Genomic DNA, 13,960 nt, shown 5'->3' with positions numbered 1-13,960 from the left:
TGGTCCTCCGCCGGACACCCTGGGTGCTACTCCTGTCAGTTGTCTCAGGTGGCTCCAGGGCATCTTCAGACGGCCCCCCTGTGTCCCTTCCCCGTGCCGGAGAGTCCCTGTTCAGGTGCCAGTGTGGCAGTTTTCGCCTACCACATGCCATCCAAGTGGCGTTTTCAGGGTCCTCCGGCACAGAGACACAGAAGATGGGGTGGTAAACACCAGTTTATTGTAGAGAGTGGGCCAGTTGGAATAAGCCCAGGAGCAGATAGACATAATGTCATGACAGAAAAAATAAATAAATATATATATATAGTATATATGTATATGTATTTGAGTATACACATTTTCATAGGAACACTTCCATGTCTCCGTGTGGATGCTGCCATTTATAAGTGATGTTTTGTCTGCCTGTCTGGCTGGCTGGCTGGCTGGCTGGCTATCTATCGATCTATTTATTCATCCATCTAATGCATTTCTTGTCCTGGCATGAGCCGGTATTATTTTAGCAAATACCAAATTGAAATATAATCAAGTTTTTTTTTCCTGCACGCCACCCTCCATTAAGCATAACCGTGTTTCAGATCTAGTGTTTTTGGGGCGCCGGTGGGAGTGGGATTTGGAGAAGTGAGGCGCCAGCTGCGTCATCCCACCCTGTCCTCCATCCCCAACCCCTCCACCCCCCACTCCACCCGCTCTGTGTTTACTCAGAGGGGTATAAATTTCCACGGCGGGGCTCTGTGGAGTGATTTAGGTAGACAGCAGGTCCCGGAGCCACGGGTGCGCCGAGCGTCTGGACCATTAGAAGAAAGCAGTCCTAAGACAGGTAGAGAAGGATTTTAGAAAATTAAAATGAGGTCAAATGAGAGCAATAATAATGAAATGAAAAGAAAGGAGCCTTACCTGTGTTCAGCAGACCTGTTTAATAAAAGTTGTGTTTTCACTTAAAAAAAGAGAGAGCAATACTTAGAAAGTGATGGGTAAGACACATTTTGATTGTACTAAGTAGTGGTGGGGTAAAAGTACCTATTTCTTACTATACTACATTTTTCAAAAAATGTTGTAAAATATTCAAGTATCTGCACTTACTCAAGTATACTCAACTGAAGAAGAAGAGTCCACAGTAATACTGAGTTACACTGGGTTACTCTGGGCCTTACTAAGGGAACTAAGGAAGGACATATTAGTCCTAAAACTTGTTTCTTGTGATTGTTTACATTTCAAGTAATTGTAGCCTACAAGTGCACAAGTGCACACACACACACACACACACACACACACACACACACACACACTTCAGTGTCTCAACTGTTGCCAATCCTGCTCATGGTTAAATATAAACCCCGGAATGCAGCATAGGAAAATATTTTTCTCAAGATAATAATGCAATAATATGTTCTATCCAGTTAGTTAAAAAGGGGAACTATTATCCAAAACTCATGTGTGCAGACATTTCGGTTTCTGATGGACCTACTTACACACAAACTGTGAAATAAGACAACCCAGTCAGTTTTTTTGTGAGCGTTATTATTCAGAAGATTTGGTGAAAGGAACCATTCAGTTTTGTGTCTCAGTACTACATTGAGACACAGTAGAATTAGAACCGCCTCCATCGGAGTAACCCCACCCACGGCTGGAGAATAACAGGCTGGGAGTTGCTCTTTTGGCTTACAGACCAGCACAATTATTTTAAAAGAAAGTTGAATTAAAATCAACTGTCTTTGACAAAACTGTAGATGTGGAAATCTAAATATTAAAAAATGTATTCTGCTTTCTGTGTCTTTCTATGTGTGTGTGTGTGTGTGTCTGTGTGTGTCTGTGTGTGTGTGTGTGTGTGTGTGTGTGTGTGTGTGTGTGTGTGTGTGTGTGTGTGTGTGTGTGTGTGTGTGTGTGTGTGTCTCCAAAGTAGGACTGTACCGTAGGCTGTGGCGCGCGATCCGCTTCACATCCAAACAAAACCGTACTAACTTTTAGGCTAAGCCTTGTAGATCTAATATAAGTGAAGATTCAGCAACTGGATTGCTAATTTCTCGCCTCAAATTTGTTCAGGAACAGATTTTGGTGAACTGATAAGGTGAAATCCGTAAACGTTTACAGAGAAATACAACGGAATCCAGAGTCAAGCTCAAACCCCATTGGCTCACACAACACGAAACTTTTGCTCAAACCCCATCGGCTCACAGAACTAGGGGAGATCCCAATTAAACAGAGCATCAGGAACACAATGGATTTGGAGTGGTATTTTCAGCAAAAAATATATTTTTGACATGTTTGGGGACCTCAGAGGCCTATATTAACTTGTTGAAAAGGAGCATAATAGGTCCCCTTTTTATTATCAGCTGACATACAAGATAGAAAATGGCATCTGCATTCTTTTTTTGTGAAGCGCCTCACTGATCTGACTTGTTGTACGTGCCTCTGTGTTTCTATGTCTGTGGCGAGGTCAGCTCTGCTGTATAATTTCATTTTGTTTTGCTCATTGTGTGTGACTAAAAGCAAAGTTTAAAATACACAATTGGCCATGAACGTTTGACATACTCTCACTGGGAAGTTTTGGAAAGGGTCTCGGGTTTTGAAAGTGTTGTCTTCCTGGATTGAAACGTTAGGCTATCCGAACTAATGCTTTTCGGAAGGATCTGATTGAAAATAAAATCACAAACATGCATTCTTATGTGTTATGCGTTTTGTGTCAAACTTTCGGATCTAATTTTAGAAACTCCACCAAGGGTTACAGCATCAAGAGAAGTTCTGTATATTACAAACGAAGAACTTCGAAAAGCGTCAGTATGCAAAACTCGCAAACAATTTGTTCGATTTGTTGTTATTTTATTTCATTTCATTTATTTATCTTTTGACATTATGTATCGACAAAACATAATTGATTAGGTCCAGGAAAATTGTAACTGTAATTCAGCATGTGGCCTGGCCTGTGATAGCTTTGGCAGTAAATGAGGGAGAAAAGGAGAGGGATGTAATCAAGAGGGACGTAATCAGGCGGGATGTAATCGGAGGTGTGTTGGAAGCAGGTGCTGGTCGTGTGTGTGTGCCTGTTATGAGGGCAGAATTATATTGTAGGGCCTCCAAGCAGCGGAAAGGGCCCCGCAGCCACCCCTGGGTCCCGCAGCAGTATAGACACTCCACGACCGCAGGAAAGCTCTGAGCACCATGCCACAGAAGACCCCTCCAGCTCCAATAGAAACTGGGGGCCCGTGGAGCGCGAAAAGACCCTGCACGCCTGAAGCGCACATATACAACCTATTAAACAAATTATTATTTTAAATGACCCTAGATTCTGGAGTCATTTCACCAAAAGAGTCGTTTGATTGTCTCGTTTGTGACTTGGTAACAGAAACTCTCGATTCGCGAGCGAAAAGAGCCACTAGTCACGCGTAAGAAAGTTGAATTGGCTGATTAACAGTGAGAACCAACCATGTGATATTTTGAGCAATAGCAGACGACAGCGAGTCTTCAGAGAAGGGAATAGTTTCCATAATAGATTCTTCTTTCATTTTGAAGTTAGTGTGAATTTGTCAGCTAATGGCGAAAAAGAGCCAAGGTTTTAACTTTAACCTGCTCCGTCTTAGTCATAATAGTCCAGCCGACTGCAGAATTATGACTAAAATCAACAGGAAGTGATCAGTGACATCAATACAGTAATGACTGAAGTGAAATGACTGTGCTGTTCATTGTTCTAGAACAACAGATCTGTGTCACATACAAAATTCAGTGTAGCCTTTGTTCACTTTTTGTTCTCAATACATATTTTTGATCCAGGAGTTTGTTTTTATTGTGAGTATACTGCCCTGTTTAGAAAGCTTATATACTGTATATATATATATATATATATATATATATATACACCTTCAACACCCGACAATATTGGTGTGTATATAAGTATCTGTGTGTCTGTATGTGTGTTCTATGACCTTTAATCTGCTCCACCAACCCTCAACTCTCAATAACCTTCAGGCCCCCGGAGCGTGGAGATTAACGAAAAAATCCAAGACAAAATCTAATCAGTGTCTCAGAGAAACCCCCATAAATCTTTGTGTGTTCACAAGAATAGTATGGGGAGTAACAACAACTTGAAAGTCAAGAAGCAGAGATAGATGACAGTTTCAAGGTATAAATTAAGAGTCCACTAAAGATCCACCACTTCCCCATAAATGGATAGTCCCTCTCATGGACCTTCCACGCCATCTACGAGTCTTATTTTTGGAGCGACTCAGTGAGGTTGAAGAGCGCCTCACCCTCACCCTCGGGCCGTGTGTCTCACCAGGGTGAGGAAATAGCGGCGGGCGTTTTGGGAGGTGTAACATTTTGTAGTGGGCGAGAGGGGTTCAGAGGGCAGGGCTGCTAGGAGAAGGTGTGAGGTAAGTATGAGTGTGAGTGAAGTTCAGGGGGTGAAAGAGAAGAGGTTGAAGCGGCGTCAGGTGTTTTGTTGGGTGTGCCCCCCCAACCCCCACCCGACCATCCCCATTTGATCTGTGGAATTTGGTGAAGAGGGTCAGAAATGCTGGGAATGCCAGTCATGAGGCAGGCAAGAGTGGGGTGGGGTCACCGCAGGTCTTCAGGTCATGGGGTTGGTTCAAGCCCAAAAGCTGATCCCAGACCTAAAAATAGTTCCACCTCTTACTGCGTAGAATCCGAAGGACTTTTTTGAAGGAGTGCATGTTTCTTTTGTGTGAGTGTGTCTGAGTGTGTGTGTGTGTGTGTATGTGTGTGTGTGTGTGTGTGTGTGTGTGTGGGTGTGTGTGTGTGTGTGTGTGTGTGTGTGTGTGTGTGTTTTGCTATGGGTTTACATGGGTCTCTGCTTTCATTTTTGTGCTAGATGTCTTAGAAACATACTTTATTTCGGACAATACCATTTTTAGGAATATACTGTCTTAAGGAACATGCGTTCTTTAGAAATTTATTTTCTTTCGCCTTTGCGCAGGGCGTTGGTGGCCATGGGGGCCTCGCTGGCTCTCACGCTGGGCAGGTGGTTCTGACGGGGTGTCGGGTCTGTCAGCCGTGGGGCCCGGCTCCGGACCTGTGGTCTGTGTCTGGTGTTTGCGGCCCAGATTCTGCACTTGCGGGTGTGTCTTATGCCTGCGCATTTGGGTAGGTTGTATGTATGTGTGCGCTTCAGGGGTGCAATGTCACTTTGTGCTCTCTGGGACTGGTTTGTGCACCTCGGAGTGTGGCCATGGGGTGTACGGGCCTTATACACCAGAACTAAATGGGAACAATCCCGTGCACTCGCGGGTGGACACATTATACACACACACAGGTGGACTCATCACACACACACATACACACATGCACACACACACTGCCAGCATCTGCTACGTCCTTCTCCTTTCCTCCCTTTTATTGCCATAACTATCACAGGAAGAGGACTGCTGCTGACAGAACAGGTTTATTTAAAAAATATATATATATTATATTATATATATAATAATAATATTTATTTCGGAACATACATTTCGGAACGTACCTTCTTTAAGAAAAAAACCTTCTTTAGGAACATACTTCCTTGAAGAACATATCTTGTTGAGGAACATAATTTCTTCAGGAACTTATAGTACCTTCTTTAGAAACATGCCTTCTTTAGAAACATGCCTTGTTTGCTGTATTATGCTGTTGGATCCCTCTCTCGCCTTTTCAACTGTGTGTGGTATTTGGATGGACCTACAAAGGTAAATGCACCGACACACACATTTTACTTCTTTTTTTTTCCAGCCAACATCTTGCTGGACGCCATATAGACAACTCATGCTGCTGTGACTTTGTGTTGTAGTGGTAGTAGTGGTTATTTAATTTCTGTTTATTTTGGGGCCAATGCTTCTAACTTTTTCTAGGTTCTTTGTTTTGGCAGTGGTTTCGGTTTCCTCTGCCTTGAGGTCTCTCCGCCTTTTACTATGAAGCTTGAGCTTGAGCTTGAGTCCATCTTAATGTGCAGTGGACCGCAATAACACTCTTACCTGATTTACACCCTTGTTATGTTGTTTACCCTCTGCTGCTCATGGTTGGAACATAACTTGTTTTTTCAATCTCCTCTTCAAATGTCTCTCTCTCTCTCTCTCTCTCTCTCTCTCTCTCTCTGTCTCTCTCACACACACACACACACACACACACACACACACACACACACACACACACACACACACACACACACACACACACACACAAACCCTCTTCCCTTTGTCATTGCATGTATTCTAACCACACTTTAACACTGACATGTAGGACAGTGCTACTCACACTCCCAGGTTCCTCTTTCTTCTCCCTCTCGCCTTTGCAAAAGGGAGGATCTCCCAGACCGTGGTGTCGTTTTTCAGGGCTTTTCCTGCAGGAGCTTGGGCTACTGGGAACAGTGCCTGAGATGTCCATTTGTTAGATTAGCTTCTCAGTGGGGGAGGACCCCCCCTCCCTCAGGTCCAGAGGAATGGACAAAAGACCCGGCCTGGCCTGCATTGTAGCGCTGTCAGTAGCTGCCAGTCTCTGTCAAAACCCCCTCTGTCAGGGTCCAGATCCACTGATAAGGACATGGGGAATTTGGCTTGAGCCTCTTTGGCTTGTTACTGCCTATTGCTGTTGTGAGTGGGATCAAATGAACAGCCCAAATGTACTAACTCTAGCCTTTAGATAAATTGCACGTCTAGTTTGATTTGGATGAATGGTAGTTGTTACAGGTTAGTTAGGTGACTCAGGTTCTTAATCGGGTTGGTAGCATCCTGCAGTAAAGAAGAAGATACACTTTATTGATCCCCATGGGGAAATTTGACCTCTGCATTTGTTGATACCCATCATATTTAGGAGAAGGGTTAGACAACCGGGGTGAGACCAACTCCAGTTGTAAAGACAATGCCATGCTCACGGCATCGACAGGAGTGTCCATCCCTAGCACGCATGTCTCTAGTGTGGGAGGAAACCCACCTGAACGTGCAAACTCCACATAGAAAAGCATAGTCAGGTTTGGACCCAGAACCTTCTTTCTGTGAGGCAACAGTCATAACCACCATGAAGCCACCATGGATGGAGCCACCATGAAGCTAAATCCCTTGAGCCATGAAACAAAACACTCTCAGGTTTTATTTGTAGGTTTCAACGGGAGGAAAGAAATGAAAAACTGTTTTTTTTCTGCCTGTCTTTCAGCCCCTGCAGAAGAACGGACAGATCTCCAGCATGACGAGTCTGAACTGCCACTTGGAGGACAGCACTCTGACAGAAGGTGCGTTCCCCTGTGTGTGTCTGTGTGTTTTTCTACCTCGATCTGGTGTTTATTTACATTGTTTGACTTTGTGTGTCAGTGTTTGTGTCTGAAAGACACAAGTAGTTTGTGTGTGTTTGTGTCTGGGACTTTATTTCTTAAACAGTGGCAGAAGGTGTGTGTGTGTGTGTGTGTGTGTGTGTGTGTGTGTGTGTGTGTGTGTGTGTGTGTGTGTGTGTGTGTGTGTGTGTGTGTGTGTGTGTGTGTGTGTGTGTGTGTGTGTGTGTGTGCGCGCGCGGGGGGGGTTGTTGTGGGTGGGTGTTCTGTTGAGATTCTGGCCTGCAGATCTCTGTGAGATCCGCTTTATCCCAAACTAATCCCACTGTCAACACGAGGGACACCTACGTAGGTTGTTATTAGAGGGAGCCACACACACACTCACATGCACTGCATTCTCTTCCTCCCTCTCTCTGTCCCTCTCCCTCTATTCATTCTTGTCATTCATCAGCAGATTAAACATTAATGTGACCCTACACATTGCAACTGCAGTAGCACGGACCTGCCTTTAGTGTAGAAAACCTTGTTTTAAACCTGTCCACTGATCGAGAGGACATCAACTTTGGACATTGTCCTAAGGATGATGGAAAGGATTTTATGCAGGTACATCTGGACTCTTTCCAGTCCGTGTTCGATTAGTTGAAGTGCACGTTATGTTTACTGAAGCGGCTTTTCCATCGCATGGAAAAGGCTCAACTCGACTCGACTCTACTCGCTTTTTTTGTTTTTCCAACGGGCAAAAGTTGATTGTACCTGGTACCTGGTAATTTTTTTGGTATCACCTCCATCTCGCTTCCAAGCAAGCTGAGGAGATACCAAAAGGTGACGTAAAAACACTGCAGACTACTGATTGGTCAGAGAATCGTCACAACGTCACGATTATCATGTGTCATCATTGCGTGACACGGGAAATCCTGCACAAACCTGTGATTTCCCAAACTCTCCTGTTGTCTTCAGCAGTCTTATATCTTGCTGCCTTCAGCCTCTTCTGAAACAAGATTTGTCTCTGTGCTGCGACAAACAGCCAAATACCAAGAATCAAGAACACCATCTCTTTGATAACCCTCCATTGTTTCTGTTTGTCGCGTTGACGATGGCCTCACAGCAGATTCATGTGCCGTTGCTATGACGACCAGCTGCATTGAGGGGGTACTACCTGCAGTTGAAAACAAAGTACCTGGTACCAAAAGCTTGTATAGTCGAGTAGAGTCGAGTCGAGTTGAGCCGGCACCATGTACGGAAAAACGCCATAAGTGTGTAAGTGACAGTAGGAGCTTCTACATATTATCATTTGCACAGAACTGTCAAGGCCGTCAAAGTGAAGTAAACATTAGTCCTCCAGGTAACTGCACATGCAAACTCCACACAGAAAGGCTCCTATTTGGGAGATAATCCGGCGGGTTATCTCCCAAATAGGAGCCTTTCTGTGTGGAGTTTGCATGTTCTCCCCGTGCTCACATGGGGTTTCCTCCACCTCACGTCAGTAAGGACCCCCACCAAAAACATGCACCCATCATCGTCTGACCAGCGATGGACACTCATCACCTGGTCCCAGGGCGCGTCCACGTATGCTGCCCACTGCTCCTGGCTGTGCCCCTGGAGGAAGGACAACCCAGGATGGGTCAAATGCAGAGGATCCATTTCACCGGCCACCATCAAAGCATGTGCCTGTGTGTGTGTGTGTGCAAGCATGTGTTGTAGTGTGGTGTGTTGCGTGACGAATAAAGACTCTTTCTTTCTTTCTTTCTTTCTACCTTGTCTTTGTCAATATTGGTGGAAAAGTTCCCCTTCTCAAAAACTGGCCTTTGAGCATCTGTGCTCCCAGTGGAGAAACAACACAAGATAAACAAGGAATCAGGCATCTTTTAAATAGATTTCTCTGAAAATTGTTCTTGTTAGACGGCTCAAAAAAAAACAACAATGCACAAAGCTGAATTCAATTTCCGACCTCTCCCCCGGCGGTTCTCCCAAATCACAAATGGCAACCTGCTCCAGCTGTCTCCCCCCGGTGACCTCCTATCTCTATAAGCATGTGTCTGTTTATTTTCTCTGCGGTTTTCCAACGGGTTCGCCCTTCGATATGGGAGGGCTACAGGGGCGTGTATTCCCTTCCTAAATATTTGGCAAGCCGTGACCCGGACCACGTACAAAGAGACCCCGCACCACTTCATTAGGCATCATGCCCAAGGGCAAGAAGGGTAACCTTATACTACTTAAAACACTGAGATATGTCACATACCGCTCTGTCAAATAACCTATTTAATAAGGTATTTAATGAAGCACTTCTATCCATTTATAGAGTAACCCGATCCGCTCTTTAGAACCTGCCGAGATGTCAGGCCGTCTGAGGTTGATGTGGTATTTTGGACCAACTTTCCATGGACCTGTATACAGGCCCTGAGGGGCACCTTGTCATTTACACCCATGCCTTACAACATATTGTCATTAGCGTTAAATGGGCAACATATGATAGGAGACATAATATACAACTGGAAATAATAAATGGAGCTTCATTGGAATGTAGTTTACAGTACATAGGAAAAGGAGGAATATCCGGAGGAAGAAGCAGGCGTATCGAGTTTTGATGGTATTACGATACCGCTCCCAACATACTGTACCCCCAACTGGAGAAAATATTATGTATTGAGTTGCGACTTCATTCTTCACAGCCCATCTTTCATCTGTTTCAAAGTCATTTAAAAGCAAAAAGCTCCCTTTAACCTCTCCCTGCCTTTCATCTACTTATTTACTTTTTTTCCTTTTGTAACCAGAGGAAAATTAATGGCTGAAATCCATCGAGGGATCAAAGCAGCCGCTCTGTCCGTCTTCATCGAGGGAGAGAGTTGGATTGTCCTAAAAATCTGGGTCAATGACGATAAATGTTCCTGAAGGAAGAATCAGAGGAAGAGCCCAGAGAGGGGTTACTTTTCTGGGTTAGTGCATGGGAACCTCGGTATGAACACTCCCATGATTCCCACATCGAAACATCTCTTTAAAGGCCTTTAAAAGAAGTGACGACAAAAAAAAGCCTTAGGAGAGGTCAGGATGTGGAGAAGAGAGAAAGGAGACGGGAGTGTGAGGAAGGAGGTATAAGACTGGACTGAGGGGGGAGACAGAGGCGGGTAAGGTATGTAGGAGGCTGATAAAGGACAGATAAGGACAGAAATGCACCGTGGGAGCCTGGAAGGGATGAGGCATTCTTTTCTGATAGCAACTTTTAAACACAACAAAGGATGAGCCACTCATCAAAGACAAATATCAAAAGACACACACTCAAAAACTCACATGCACGGATACTTTCCACGGATACAAACGTGCATGCATGTACACACACACACACACACACACACACACACACACACACACACACACACACACACACACACACACACACACACACACACACACACACACACACACACACACACACACACACACTTTGGTTTAGTGTGAAAGCTTTGTATAGTCTGTTCTGTAGTAAAGTTTGGAGCTTTGTATAACACAAACATAAACACAGGTGCTTATCTAATCCCAAAGTCTATAAATCTAATCAAACTCAAACTGACATAGAAAAGTAACAGTTCTTCAGCATTCTTGCTGCAACTTTCTCTGGCTGTTTAATGACGCTCCACCTTACTGGGGGGGCCACAGACGGACCACCAGGGGAAGCAGGGGGATGCTGCTGTATGTACACTGTATCATCATTACTCACAAAGAAACGTGCGTGTGTACAGAAATGGAAAAAAAAAAAGATTAATCTGGGATTTGTTGCTCTTGAGTAGTAATAATAACAGTCCAGTTGCAAAAAAGTAGGCTGCACTGGGGGGGCCCATTTATTATTCTCACACTCTGTCCCACACTGACGTCATGCCTCTATTGGTAGGGGCCCTGGGGCCCCACTGTAAAGTACAATAGAAGGAGAAGAGGGGAACCAATTGGGGTCCAGAAGAAAAGACCACACTAAAATGGATGTTTTGATGGAGGAAAGCCATCCAAAATATGCAGATTCATAAGTGAATCTTCCAGCATTACGTGCCCACTCTCTCAGAGGAGAGAGCTAATCGCTGCCACAAGGTCGGCTTGGCAACACTGGGGTTCAGCCTTGTGATCGAACGGAGAGGAACTGAGTTAAATTTTACATGACACAAGAAGCTGCATGGTAGAGAGATGCGAAATACCAGTCTACCAGAGAGAACAGAGAGAGAGAGAGAGAGAAAGAGAGAGAGATGGAGGGAGGAAGAGATAGGAGTGGAAGGAGAGAGAATTGGAGATTAAATGGAGTAAATGAATAAGGTTATATAATAAGGCTATATAATAATTCAATTAGCAACTGCAAGATAGATGGTGAGGAGCTGTTTGTATCGTGTGTGTGTGTGTGTGTGTGTGTGTGTGTGTGTGTGTGTGTGTGTGTGTGTGTGTGTGTGTGTGTGTGTGTGTGTGTGTGTGTTTGTGTTTGTGTTTGTGTGTGTGTGTGTGTCCAGAGAATGACTTCATAGCTGATCTAATCCACTGGCCGATACTTCGGCCGCCCCCTCCCAGATCGCTGGCAGCTTCTCAGCCTGCAGACCTAAAGAATGCTGACTGTGTTGATTTGTGTGTCCTGCACGGTTTATGGTTATTGTCATAAAAGTAAACATTGGATCGATAATAAGAATATTTTCCTTGTCGGGACACCTACAGAGTGCCAACAAGAGAAGCTTTGCCGTTATATAATATACAAGACGTTATTACCGTTGGAGAATGTACAATAATGACTGTTTTGATAACTATAGTATGGACAGGTATGGAGGTCCAGTATATTGTCCCTACCGTCCTAAAACAACCAGTTTTAACCAGTTGGGAATACTTGCAAACCCTCCATTTCATGTCTTAACTGAGAAAATGCAAAGGTTGTTCTGTACTCTTTTATTGAAACAGATCTGAACATAATCATATTAATTAATAAGAGGCTGATACACATATCATTTGGCGTTTTCGCACCGCAGGAACTTTTTCATAGTTCTAAGAACTTTTGGAGGAACCCTGCCTTTTTTTGTGCCCACACTGCAAGATCTATAGACGATCGTTGTTTTTAGAACGCTGTTTTTGAGGGACTTTTTTAGCTCCTAATCCAGGGCAGGGACTAACAGGCACAAGAGGAACCTTCAGTGACGCAAGTGCACAGTGATCGGTCGAACCAATGTAGCACCGGCAACCATATATAAAAAAACCTGACCTCAACCAAAAAAAGATGCGTAATTTAATGTAAACATGTCTTTATTTACACACAATTTATTTTCAAATCATTTACACCTACATGAAAAAAAAACAGTGCCCCTCCGCCCCAACCTTGCGGCGGACTCAGACCGACCCTCAACCGAGCGGACTGTCCTCAGTGCACCCCCAACCAAAGTGCATCGTTTGGGGTGGTGACTGGACCAGTACACTCGGCACAAATAGAAAAAAATAAAAAAGTAAAAATAAAAAACAATAAAAAATGTGTTTTTGTTGTAGATGTATTTATTTCATCTATTTTATTTTATTTTCCGATGTTAATTGAATGAAACAAAAAATCCCTGTGCGGTATCCTGATGCCTTACGTGTGTGTGTGTGTGTGTGTGTGTGTGTGTGTGTGTGTGTGTGTGTGTGTGTGTGTGTGTGTGTGTGTGTGTGTGTGTGTGTGTGTGTGTGTGTGTGTGTGTGTGTGTGTGTGTGTGTGTGTGTGTGTGTGTGTGTGTTGCTCTGCAGGACAGATCGAAGCTTGTTGCCTGAATGTTCCATCATGATTGTGGAAGGGGGACTGCTCCCTTGGCTCAAGCTTTCTGCCAAATTGGCTTTGCGCTGTACAACTACACTATAATGCAACCCAGCCGCTCGCTCCAGCTCCATCCCCTTGTGTTATTTCACCGAGTTTTTCATGACATTCCAAGTGACAAAGCCCATCGTGGTCAACATTTCCACTCAATCTGTTTAGCATTGATCCTTTTGCGATCATCTAATGGGGAAAAAGCTGTTGAAATGTTTTTTCTGTGTCTTCAGATACTGCGTATACCAACCTTGTTTTGAGAACGATTGATCGATCGGCCTTATAGAAGGGAAGTGTGCTCAGGTAACAATAAGTGAGACGTGGCCGAGGATTTAAGTGCTTTAATGCCCTTCAATCTCCTGAGACCCATCATCGGAACCTAGTAGTTCAATCGCATAAGTGTTTTTTTTACTTTGCAATTGTTATGGACTTGACCGGCCCAAGGAAACCTCTCCAGGGCGAATAAGGATAGGAGAACCTTGGAGGCCTTTAAAGTCCCAATAACAAGATCAACTTATGGCAGTCCTCCCAGTCCACCCGACCCTCTCCAGGCCTCCCGAGACCCCCCAAGGACCCGGTCGTCTCCTAGGGCCCTCCTCTCTCATCTCTCCCGGCATCAGGGAACCTAATCTCCCTCACCAAACCCAAACCTCCCCCAGGCATCGAGAGAATGGAGCAGGAATGTGAGCCTACCCCGACCCACCTCCTTCTCCCCCGCTCTACCCCCTACCCCTTTAAAAGCATTACGGCCACTGTCACCCCCAAATAGACCTCGGACAAATCCTAATGTGTAGAGTGAAATGCCAGGACAGAGGTGGGAAAGACGGCGAGGAAGAAAGGTCTAGAAAGGGTAAGCTCCGCTTGTAGAAGGGAACCCTTGAGGAGCTGTGCTTAAAATGTGGAATGGGGTGGATTGGGAGGCCAAAGCTGAGGGG

General features: G+C 44.5%; 1 protein-coding gene across 2 annotated transcripts in view; it reads left to right on the top strand.

Moving 5' to 3' along the window:
• Positions 1–13,960, top strand: part of akap12b (A kinase (PRKA) anchor protein 12b) — a 45,328-nt gene that overhangs the window by 14,175 nt on the left and 17,193 nt on the right. For both annotated transcript variants that reach the window (XM_080024423.1, XM_080024422.1), the window contains exon 2: positions 7,129–7,204. In XM_080024423.1, the coding sequence (XP_079880549.1) occupies positions 7,159–7,204 (46 nt within the window). In that variant the 5' untranslated portion in view covers positions 7,129–7,158. The remainder of the gene's footprint in view (positions 1–7,128; positions 7,205–13,960) is intronic.

Source organism: Zeus faber (genome assembly GCF_960531495.2).
Source record: "Zeus faber genome assembly, chromosome: 2".
NCBI lineage: Eukaryota > Metazoa > Chordata > Actinopteri > Zeiformes > Zeidae > Zeus > Zeus faber.
The sequence above is the reverse complement of the archived record's forward strand: the minus strand, read 5'-3'. Positions and strand labels throughout refer to the sequence as shown.